At 66.3% G+C, this 11015-nt stretch overlaps 1 protein-coding gene across 4 annotated transcripts; it reads right to left on the bottom strand.

The window, feature by feature from the left end:
* Positions 1-526: 526 nt before the first annotated feature.
* On the bottom strand, positions 527-8989 carry SEMA4A (semaphorin 4A). Of its 4 annotated transcripts, none has more exons than XM_038168057.2 (15): positions 8853-8989; positions 5916-6056; positions 4721-4881; positions 4524-4586; positions 4325-4423; positions 3931-4039; positions 3697-3813; positions 3447-3577; positions 3120-3295; positions 2880-3030; positions 2579-2768; positions 2357-2472; positions 1588-1751; positions 1390-1502; positions 527-1293 (listed from the first exon to the last, which is right to left on the bottom strand). In XM_038168057.2, exons 2-15 carry the CDS (start codon positions 6007-6009, stop codon positions 695-697), a joined length of 2283 nt encoding a protein of 760 aa, XP_038023985.2. In that variant the 5' UTR covers positions 6010-6056; positions 8853-8989; the 3' UTR covers positions 527-694. The 4 variants fall into 4 exon arrangements, with proteins under 4 accessions (XP_038023985.2, XP_071884153.1, XP_071884152.1 ...); XM_072028052.1 differs by lacking the exon at positions 8853-8989 and adding an exon at positions 7702-7846 and having other exon boundaries at positions 1390-1499; XM_072028051.1 differs by lacking the exon at positions 8853-8989 and adding an exon at positions 7702-7843.
* Positions 8990-11015: the final 2026 nt, after the last annotated feature.

Below are 11015 nucleotides of genomic sequence, written 5' to 3' on the forward strand. Positions count from 1 at the left end.
CAGCACCAAATAATTCCTCTTAAAGGGCCAGCGCCCCACCCCGCCTGGCAGTGAGATGTGCAGACGTCGCCCCCCCAACCTCGCCCACCCCCCCCCGCACCCACCCGCGCCGACCCCCCCCCCCGGTCCCGAGCTGCCCTGGAGCCAGCCGAACAAAGTTGGTGCCTTTTGGGGTTTTTAATACAAAAACGAAGCTGTACAAAGCGCAGGGGGATTTGCAGCCCTTCCTTCCGCAGAAATAAGGCAAAACATGGCCAAGCGAGCAGCAGGGGGGGGGGCAGCAGAAGGAAAATTGGGGGGCCCCAGGGCGAGGCTGGGGGCACCGTGGCTGGGGGGGGGGGGGACAGGACAACGCCACCACCCCCCCAGCCCCGTCCCCGGCCTCCCTGTCCCCATCCCCACCCCATCCTCACCCCTTCCCCATCCCCGCATCCCTCCCTTGCCCCTTCCCCACCTCCCTGCCCGTCCTGGCGCCCCCCCCCTCACCCCCATCCCAACGCCGCCGCGATGGCCAAATGCTACCACGTGTTAAAACAATTGTATTAAATTAAAACCAAAACAAAAAAAAAAAAACATAAAAACAACCAAAAACCAAAAAAAAACTTCACATTCATACTCCCCCTCCTTCCACGGCCCAACGGGGGCTCAGCTCCCGCGGCCTCCCCCCAAATTGCTGGTGGCGGGGGTCCGGGCGTCACGCCGTGACCGGGAGCCGAGCGGTGCCGGTGCCGTCCCCTGGGCCGTTGTCCCCATCCAGCTGCAGGCAGCAAACGGGGGAGCCCCCCCGCTCCTCCTCACCGGCCGGGGCCCCCCCGTTGAGCGGTGCCTTCTCCCGATGACGGCCGGGGGGGCTTTGGGGCACGCTGCACCCCTGCACCTTGCTCTTGGCCTTCAGCTGCTCGCAGTAGGCGGCGAGGGCCAAGGCGCCGGCGGCCGCCAGGGTCACGGCCAGCAGCACGGTGACGGTGACAAATTGGGGCCAGTAGGAACGGGGGCCACCGGGGGCCACCGGGGTATCCCAAGACAACCCCTCCTGGGCCGGTCCGTCTTGGGGGGTCTCTCCGAGGGGGTCCTGTAGGTGGTAACGAGCCACGGGCCAGGTGTAGCCGTTCTCGGTGGCCAGGCAGGTGTAGGTGCCGGCGGTGCCGTGCCGCACGATGACCACCAGCGTGTGGTTGGGGAGCAGAGCCCCCGAGCCCCCCCGGCCCCCCGGCTGCTGCCAGCTGTAGGTGGCCAAAGCCGAGCGCTGGGGGCACGCCAGGCGCACCACGGCGTTGAGCGAGGGGCTGAGCCCTAGGGGAGAGGAAAACCGGGCTGGCATCGGCCCCACTGTCCGTCCGTTCCCCCATTGCCCTCCCCGCTGTCCCCAAATTGTCCCCGTTACTCAACTCTCTACCGGCGGCCCCTCGTGCACGCCGTGGGTGTGCGGCATGGCCAGGCTCCTCCCGCGGTGGCACATGGCGGCCGGGCTCCCTTCCTCGATGTCCTGCAGCCACCCGCTACTGGGGACGGGACAGCAGTGTCAGCACCGAGGTCCCCACCCCAAACCCGTGTCCATCCCCCCCCTGTGGCCGTCCCCAGGCTCACTTGTCCCCGCTGGCAGCCCGGGTGGGTTGGCAGGAGCTGCGGGCGATGTGCCAGGCGCAGTAGGGGTCTCGTGCCAGCACGCACTCGGCGCAGCTCCGGTGCTGGCTGCAGTTGGCCAGGGGCACTTGGAGGATGCCGCCGGAGTAGCCGATGTAGAGGATGCCCTGGGGAGGGAGCAGCGTGGGCCTGAGATGTGGCTTGGCCGGGTCCCTGTCCTGATCCCATCCCTGTCCCTGTTCCTATCCCCATCGCCATCCCTGTCCCCGTTCCTAAACCCTGTCTCTTTCACTGTTCCCATTTCCAGCCCTGTCCCATTCCCCTCCCCATTCCCTCCCCTTCCCATTCCCATCCCCATCCCCATCTCCATCCCCATTCCCATCCCTGTCCCCATCCTCTGTCCTTCTCCCTGTCCCCATCCCCATCCCCATCCCCATCCCATCTCATCCCCATCCCCATCCCCATCCCCATCCCCATCCCCATCCCCATCCCCATCCCCATCCCCATCCCCATCCCCATCCCCATCCCATCTCATCCCCATCCCCATCCCCATCCCCATCCCCATCCCATCTCATCCCCATCCCCATCCCCATCCCCATTCCCATCCCCATCCCATCCCCATCCCCATCCCATCCCATCCCATCCCATCCCATCCCATCCCATCCCCATCCTCATCCCTCTCCCTATCCCCATCCCTGTCCCCATTCCCATCCCTCTCCCTGTCCCTGTCCCCGTCCCCGTCCCCGTCCCCATCCCCGTCCCCATCCCCTACCTTCCCCGGGGCCAGCAGCAGGTTCTTCACCGGCTCCGCCGTGCCGAAGAGCTGGATGCTCTCCACGATGTGTGTGCCCGCAGGCAGCTCCACCGCCTTGTGCAGGAAACCCTCCTCTGTCGGGGTACAGGGGGGGGTCACCGTGGGGGCCGTCTCCGACCCCAAAAGTGGTGACCGGGGCAGCACAGGGCGGGCGAGCGGGCTCCCCGTGCACAAACCCACCGGTAGCCAGGAACATGACCCGGTACATGGTCCCCAAAATGCCGGGGGTCTCGTCCACCGCGATGCGCGTGTATTTGACGTCCGTCTTCACCAGCAGCGGCCGCCCCTGGGTGGGGGCCACCTTCCCGTCCATCAGGAAATGATCCTTCATGAAGGTCAGGGCTTTATCCGAGGAGGGGCCCATGGAACACTGCAGAGGAGAAGAGTTGGTTGGGGAAACCGAGGCACGGCCACCAGTACGGGCGCACTGGGATGAACTGGGAAATCGGGGAGGTGTCGTCCCAGGGCAGGAGGCACTCACACTCCCGGGGCGGGGGCTGATGTGGGGGCCGCTGTAGACGGTCCAGCGGGAGCTCTCCTTGTTCAGCTCCTTGTACTTGCCCTCGAAGACCTCCTCCAGAGCCTCCTGGCTGTAGACGCAGACGGCCGCGCTGCCCGCCCTGCCCGCTTGCCTGTGGGGACAGCAAAATGCCCGCGGTGCTGAGGACACGGATCCCCGGCACCCCCCTTCCCACGGCACCCATGGGTGCTGGGGGCTCACCACTGCGAGGTGAAGACGGCGTAAAAATCGGCGCCGCCGCTGCCGTCGCGGCGGGGCAGGGCGAAGGCGTGGTGGATGACGTTGAAGGGGAAGCGGCCGGGCTGCGAGCACACCAGCTGCGCCTTCAGGAACGTCGTCCACTTCTTCTGCAGCACCTTGTCCCCCCCGACGTCGCTCTGCGGGAGCGGGGTGGGCGCTCAGATTTTTTTTTTTGGGGGGGTGGAGAGGGGTGTAGGCATCCCCGCTCGCCCCAATCCTTGCTCGGATTTTGGGGAGGAGGGCGGGGAGGGGTGCAGGGGTCCCCGCTCGCCCCAATCCTCGTCCCACCTTGCAGACCCGGGCCACCCGCGGCACCAGGAGCCTCTCGAAGAAGTCAAACTCGTCGGCGGTCTCCTCGAAGAAGAAGTAGACTTTGTCGTCATTGGGGATGCTGAAGGAAGCCACGAAGGCGGCGTCGGCTGCGGGGCACGGCCAGGAGTGAGGTGCTTGATGAGGGGGGTCCCTCAGGCCCTCCCCAGCGCTTTGGGGATTGATGGGGATGTGGTGGGGACCCTGCAGGATCCAGCTCCTCGCTCACCCGAGAGCCAGCGGAGGAAGGCGTCCGTCTTGAGCAGCGTGCGGCTGCCCAGCGAGCGGGAGATGATGGGCTCGTTGCCCTGGAAGTTGTTCATGGTGCCGGCGTAGAGCTCGCCATCTGCTCGGGGACGGGCACGGGGGTGAGCGGGCACCGGGGCGACCCCCTCCCACCCACGGATCCCCCTCAGCCCTCCCCGGGGGACCATGCTGGGGGGCTGCCAAAGCCCGTACTCACCCACCAGCAGGGCCGTGTAGGTGTGCTGGGGGTCGAAGGGGCACTGGCCCTTCCCGTCCAGGAAAGGTTGGCTTTTGCCGCTGGACACCAGCGTGAAGTTCTCCAGGTGCTGTGGAAAAGGGAGGAAAAACCTTTTTTTAGAGTGAAAACGAAGCCAAAACCTGCAAAAATCCGGCTGCAGGAGCTCTACGGACTGCGGAGGGGCTCCAAGAGCAGGGAAACAGAAGCAGGAGGGGTGGCAGGACCAGGAATTGGGGTTCTGTTGCCCAAATCGGACCCGGCAGGGGCAAATCCTACCAATGGTTTTGGCACCAAGAGCGCAGGACCCATGGCGCTGTGTCACGGTGGTGGGGGGCACCCAGCGTCCCCCCTCCCCAGCCCCGGGGGCACTCACGATGTAGGTGCAGGCCGGGCTGAAGGCGTAGGTGCCGCAGACGTAGAGGTGGGTCTGGTTCAGGGCCACCAGCACCCGGATGAAATTGAAGCACTCGGTCTGCACGGGGGGAAAAAGAGCAGAAAGGGGTGACGATGCCGAGAGTCCCTGCATCCCAATTCCTCCCCCCGCCCCCGGGTCACCCCGCGGTGTTCCTCACCTCCCGGCTCTTTTTCTTGAAAGCACACTCCGAGGTTTTCTCAGCTGTGGGGCCCCACGTTATCTGGGGAGGGAATTGAGAGGGTCCGGAGCTGCCACGCAAGCAGGGAGCCCGGCCACGGTTTCCCAGCCCGAGCAGGGAAACTGAGGCACGGCAGGGCTTTTGGGGGGGGGGCACCCCTCCACCCTTCTGCTCACCGAAGCTTTGGCATGGATGGTGCCCGGGGCGCCCACGGCCAGCGCCAGCACCCTGTCCCGAGCCCCCACGTACAGCTCCTCCTCGCCCTCGCCCAGGAGGAAGATGTCGTAGTGGGAGACGTTCTCCTGGCTGAAGCGGGTCAGGATCCTCCGGGGGTCTCCTGGCAGGGGGTAAAACGAGCTGAGGGGACGCCGAGGAGGCGAACAAACACCCCGGCGCCGCCGTCGGCCCGGATGGATGCGGTGACAGCAGCTTCTTCCCCCGGCCCACGCTGTGCTGTGCCCACTTCCCTCTGTGGGTCCCCGCTTCCCCTCCTCGTCCCCAGCCAGGCCCTGCAGCAGAAGCCGGCGTCACCGCACCGCGAGGGCCCTAAAGCCCGTGCCCTCAGAAGCTGCTTTGCTGCCCCGAAAGATTTGGGGTGTTTTTGGTTTTTTTTCCCTGCAGGGTGCAGGGTTTTGCCCCTGCTGCTGCAGGGGGCAGCGCCTGCGGGGCCGGCTGTGGGGTGAGTGGGGTGGCTGGGGGGCTTCCCAAAATCCCCGCGGTGTCGCCACGGGCAGCCGGGCTCCGCAGGCTGCAGTTTGCCAGCGAAACGGGGAAAGAGAAAAGGGAGATTTTACAGTTCTCCAAATGGCTGCGTGGGGAAGTGGAAGTGGCAGCTCAAGCAGGAGATGGCTGCGGGGTGCAGACCTCCGCCACGCCGCCGACCTGCAAGTGGCCCGGACACCTCCAGCACCTGCCTGTGCCAAAAAATCCCTACAGACACGGGCAGGGCACGAGGATCCTACTGACCCCTCGTTGGCTCCATCACACCCCAGAGGCAGAAGATGCCCTGGACGGGGTGGCCCTGAGCAGATCCCCGGCTGCCAGGTGGGTGCTAAAAGCCCTCTGCCAGAATTTGGGTGGCCGCCAGCCTCACCCCACGTGCCCCACGCTTCAGCCCTGCAGCCGTCTGCATCACCGGGCTGCCTCCCCTCCCAGCCCCACAGCCATGGCCCCACATCCCTGGCCCCACAGAAGGCGAGGGAGAGGTCTGACGAGCCGGGGACCGGCCGCCACCCATGGGTGCCCAACACCAGCCGCCTCCTCCCAGGGCACGGAGGCGCTCCCAAGCCCGTGCTCCCCGCTCCCAAGCCATTTTGTCCCCGTCCCCATCCCCTCCACCGGTTTCTCCCCTCTCCGTGCCCCCCCACTCACCGCTGGGGAAGGCGACGCGGGGCAGGGGCTCGGCGCAGAGCATGGCGGCTGGCACCACCACGCCGCAGAGCAGGCGGAGGGCGGCTGTGGGCATGGCGGGGGGCGGCAGGCTCGCGCCCCTCGGGGGCCCCGGCACCGTCCCTGTGGGAAGGGTGAGGGTTAGGGAGCCGCAGGAGGGTTGTGCGTGCGTGTCCCCCCCCCTCTACCCCGACGAGGCGAGCGGAAACGAGCCAGGGCTCAGAGCGGGGAGGGGTTGGGGGGGGGCCCCAGCGCATCGAGCTGTGCACGGCCTCAGATGTGGGCGAGAGCTTCCCCCCCTGCCACCGCAGCCCCAACGACGGCGGCGCCGGGCCCCTCGCACGGCAAATCCTCAGCACGGGGGTGTCCGGATGCACCTGCCTCGAGCCCCGGGGACCCCGTCCTGTCCCGTCCCTCCGTGCTGGCCCCAAAAATAGAGGAGAAAGCGCTCAGCCGCCCCCCCCTTCCCCTCCTCCCCATCCCTCGCAGCTCTTTTTGCAGCTCTTGCTGGAAACACCGGGGGTAGAGCGATGCCTCAAGAGCCGTTCAGTCCCCGGGACCCATCACGGGTGTCCCCAACGAGTGACATTTACCTCTCCGACGGCGAGGACAGAGCCAGCTCACCTCTGCCCCTGCAGCATCGGTGCCCAGCGGGTGCCAGGCCCCGGGGGGCTGCGGCTGGGAGACCCCCGCGGGTCCATGCCCAGCACCCGGCCGCGGTCCGGCCGAGCTGCCAGGCTCCGAGCCCGGCTCGTGGCGGGGCTCGTGGTGGCCCAGCCCAGCCCAGCGTGGCCCCGCCAGGGCCTCTGGGAACCAGAAAGTCCTGCTGGAAGAGGACGAGCCTCAGCAGGTTGGGGACGCAGGCGCCTGCTCCCCGCCTCGCCTTCGCGTCTTCCCCCCCCCCAAGGAAGGCAGCGAAGCCTAGTGGAGGGAGTTGGGATGGGAGCTGGGGTGCTTCCCGCTATGAATTGGGGATGAAGTGGGGGGATTTGGGGTGCCTGGACACACGGGATCCCTTTCTGGCTCTGGGGAGGCCTTTAGGGTTAGAGCCAAGTGATGGCGCCTGCCTGAGGGTGTGGGTCAGTGCTAGGCCTGAGCATCGTCCTGTGGAGCTGAAAACAGACTGTGGGGCCAAGCATCACCCCACAGGCAGTCCTATGGGGCCAAGCATCACCCCACAGGCAGTCCTATGGGGCTGAACATCACCTCACAGTCAATCCTATGGGGCCAAACATCACCCCACAAGCAGTCCTATGGGGCCAAGCATCACCCCACAGTCTGTCTTATGGGGCCGAGCATCACCCCACAGGCAGTCCTATGGGGCCAAACATCACCCCACAGGCAGTCCTATGGGGCCAAGCATCACCCCAAGGGCAGTCCTATGGGGCTGAACATCACCTCACAATCAATCCTATGGGGCCAAGCATCACCCCACAGTCTGTCTTATGGGGCCGAGCATCACCCCACAGGCAGTCCTATGGGGCCGAGCATCACCCCACAGGCAGTCCTATGGGGCTGAACATCACCTCACAGTCAATCCTATGGGGCCAAACATCACCCCACAAGCAGTCCGGCCACCCCACAAGCAGTCTGGCCACCCCACTGGCTCCGTTCTCCAACCCTAATTTCTCTAGGATGGCTGCGGGTCAGAAACCCACCAGATCCAGACACCCTCACACCACACCTTCACCCACACCCCATTTAGGATGAGGTGAGGGGACAACCCCGGCCTCCTGTCCTCACCCCGTCCCCACCGGGGCCTCCCTACCTGCCTCCCCCGGCGCCGCCATCTGCCCGTTGTGCCACCAAGCCCCGGGGCGGGCAGCTCCGTCCCCGCCACCTTGCTTGGCCGGAACAGAAAGCTCCTTGTGAGCACAGAAATTGGGTTATTCTGCCCCGGATTTCCCACTTGGCTGACGTTTGGCTGAGAAACGGGGGCTGCACAGAGCCTCGGCCCGGCCACATTGTTCTGCCCTGGGCCGGAGCCACCGTGGGCTTGGAGGAGGAGGAGGAGGATGGGTGGGAACGGGAGCAGCGGCTCCAGGGCAAGGCTGGAGGCTGAGGGGGGGTCCCGACGGGGCTGGGGAGCCCCCACAGAGCCTCCCCAGTTAGGCTACTGGAGCCTTACTGGGAGCCAAACCCTGGCCCAGCACCGTCTCCCCTCTGGATCTCCCAAACTAAAGTTTTGGTGCACACAGGGGGCTCTGTTACAGCCCCCCCTCCCCACACACACGTGGGAATTGGCACAGGGAAATGGGAGCCCCCCCCCAGGGCCTCATAGCATCAGGGGGGGGTTCAATTTTTCCCTGTTTCCTTCAAGTTTCACCCCGGTGGCACCGCGGGGACTCGGTGTCCCCTCCCAGCCGCTCTCCACATTCATTGCGTGCCCTAACGGGTGGGGGGGGGACACACACAACACCCACGCGTCCCGCTGGCAAAATTAAGTTTGACTTTAACCCATTCTGTGGCAAATTGGGTGGTGGGAAGCAGGGGGGGTTTAGGGGAGGACATGGGAGAAATCCAAAGGGGTGCGGGGGAGGGATGTGAGGAGGGGGGGACAAAAAGGGAGGCGGCCGTGGTGGGGTATAGGAGGGATTTTGGGGGGGTTTACGCAAGGGGGGATGCAGGGGGGGGGATGCAGAGGGGAGGGGGGAGGAAGAAAAATGGGCTGTGGCAGGGGAGGGGTGTGGGAATGCCCCGCTTGGCCCCAGGACCTCAGCCCCTTTGTACAGAGACATCTGGGGAGTCCCCAGAGCCCAGCCCCGCCATGGCGACAGCCCCCAGCCCCAGCAATCCCTCACGCGCCCCCCCCTCCTCACCCAACCCACCCCCAAAATCCCCCAAACCACCCCCAAAAAGGAGCCTGCCCGTCCCCCCCCCCCTCCCCAAAACCTGGGGCCCAAGCACCTCGGTACCGACCTGTGGCAGCGCCCGCGGGCGAGCGGGCGGCCGGGGGGGGCCTGGCGGGTGCAGCATCCCCCGGTGGGGGGGCTGCTGACGGATCCCCCCCCCCCCCCCTCACGTCTCCATGGCTACGGCTTTTCCCTCGGCCGGCCTCACCCGCCGCCGCGCACGGACACACGGACGATGGGGTCCTTGATCCCACCTTGATCCCAGCCCCAAATTTTTTTTGGGGGGTGCCTGTGGGTGCTGGAGACCCCCACAGGCCCCTCAGGCTCCCGCTGCCCCACAGCACCGGGGTCTGGATGGTGGCACCCCCCCCGTCAAATATCCCCAGGGATGCAGCCCCCACGTCCCCCCCGGCCACCTTCCCCTGGCTTCGGGGTGCCCGGAGCCCCCCATGGGATCCCCCTGCTGCTGCCCACCCTTGGGGATTTCTTCCCCAGCCCGTTGTGGGGCTGTGACCCTACAATTTTTTTTCCTTAAATTATTTTTTTTATGCCCCCCCCCAGCTCAGCCCTGCCAAGCAGGGAGGTGGAGGAAGGGGGAAATTGCACAACGGGGCACCCCGGATGCGTGCCACAAACCCCGTGCCGGTGTGTCCCCCCCCCCCCCAGGCATTGAGCCAGGATGAACCCACACGGCGATTCCAGCCCCTGCCCACCCCAAAACGGGGATTTCTGCCCCCTTCTAGGGCTGGGGAGCTGATCTGGGGGTCCTGTCCCTCGTTCTCCCCCCCCCACCGCCCTCCTTTTCCACTGCCCTGCTTCCCACGGGGCTTGGGAGCTTGGAGCTTTCTCCTGGGTGTCCTAAGGAGCTTGTCTCTCGTGCCTGCCCGCCCGCCGGCACCGGGGGCTTAGCCAAAGCCCGCTGCGGGGAGCCAGAGCTGCCCCAAACCTTTGGGGTCGGGGTGGGGTACCCCCCAACCCAGCCTGGCTCTCCCCACGCTGCCCCCGATGCGCCCTGCGCTGGGCAGCAGCACCTTGGGGTGAGACCTTGGGGGGTGGCAGCGTGAGCAAGCTCCCACCTTAACCCCCCCCCCAATGGGATTAGCGGGGAGGCCTGACCTTAATCCCCCCGGGCACGCAGGGGGCTGGATGGGGCTGCTGGGGGACTTGTGGGGCCCCAGGAACCCGCTGAGATGAGCCCCGGGTGGGCAAACCCTGGTGGCTCCCAAGTATCAGGGTCAGTCCTGGCTCTGTCCCCAGCTGGGTGCTTGGTCCGGGGACCCCAATACCTGAGGGTTCCCCCCCCCCCAAGCACCCTTGTGTGTGGTGCCCATGGGGATGTGCACGGTCCCAAGGGGTCAGGCACGGGTTCCATGGGCCACGTGAGGTCCCCAGGGCACCGATGGTGACAAAGGGCACTGAGCAACGCCGCCAGCTCAGCCCTTCCCGTACAGGACTCTGGGGTCCTCTATGGGGTTTTGGGGGGCACCGGGACATCTCCTACTGCTCCCAGATGGGATCACAGCCAGGATGGAGCACGAGGTCCCCGCAGCGTGTCCGGATTCACCCCATATCCAAAAGTGTGCAGCCTCGTGATTTTTGGGGTGCTGAGCTTGGGTGGGTTCCCACCTTGTGGGACACAGCACAACTCCTAGGCACCTCCAATTTTGGGGTTCACCCCCCCCAGGGGTGCAGTGTGGGTGTCCCCAAGCCTCCAGCACGCCGGGTGCCCTGCTGACATGGGGTCAGGCACGTGGTGGTGCTGGCACCAGAGCCAAAATGTGCCCAGCCACCCCAAAAGTACGGAGAGCACCTGACCCCGAGCCCCCCACCGCAATCCCTCCTCCTGGGGGGCTGTGTGTGTGTGTGGGGGGTGGAGATGCCTTGTGTGCCCCCACAAATTGGCACAAAATTGCACGCACCAAAGCCACATCAGCTCCCCCTGTCCTCAGCCCTGCTCGCACCCGATTTTTGGGGGTGATGGGACCCCGACACGGCCAGGAGGCCCCATGCCCAAGCCCCTGGTTGCGCACTGGTGTTGTGGGGGGGGGTGTTTGTCTTGTAGGGTGGGGGTGGGCACGCCGGGCACCTACCTGGCTGTGCCTGCGCCCCGGCCGCCCGCCGGTGCTCGCTCACATCGCGGCTCCCCGGTGCCCGTGTCCAGCAAAGCCGATTACGCGCCGGCTTTGCAGCTCTCCCCTTTCCCCAGCGCCCCTCCTACCCGGCCACGGTG

The sequence above is a fragment of the Anas platyrhynchos genome, chromosome 26, assembly GCF_047663525.1.
Source record: "Anas platyrhynchos isolate ZD024472 breed Pekin duck chromosome 26, IASCAAS_PekinDuck_T2T, whole genome shotgun sequence".
NCBI lineage: Eukaryota > Metazoa > Chordata > Aves > Anseriformes > Anatidae > Anas > Anas platyrhynchos.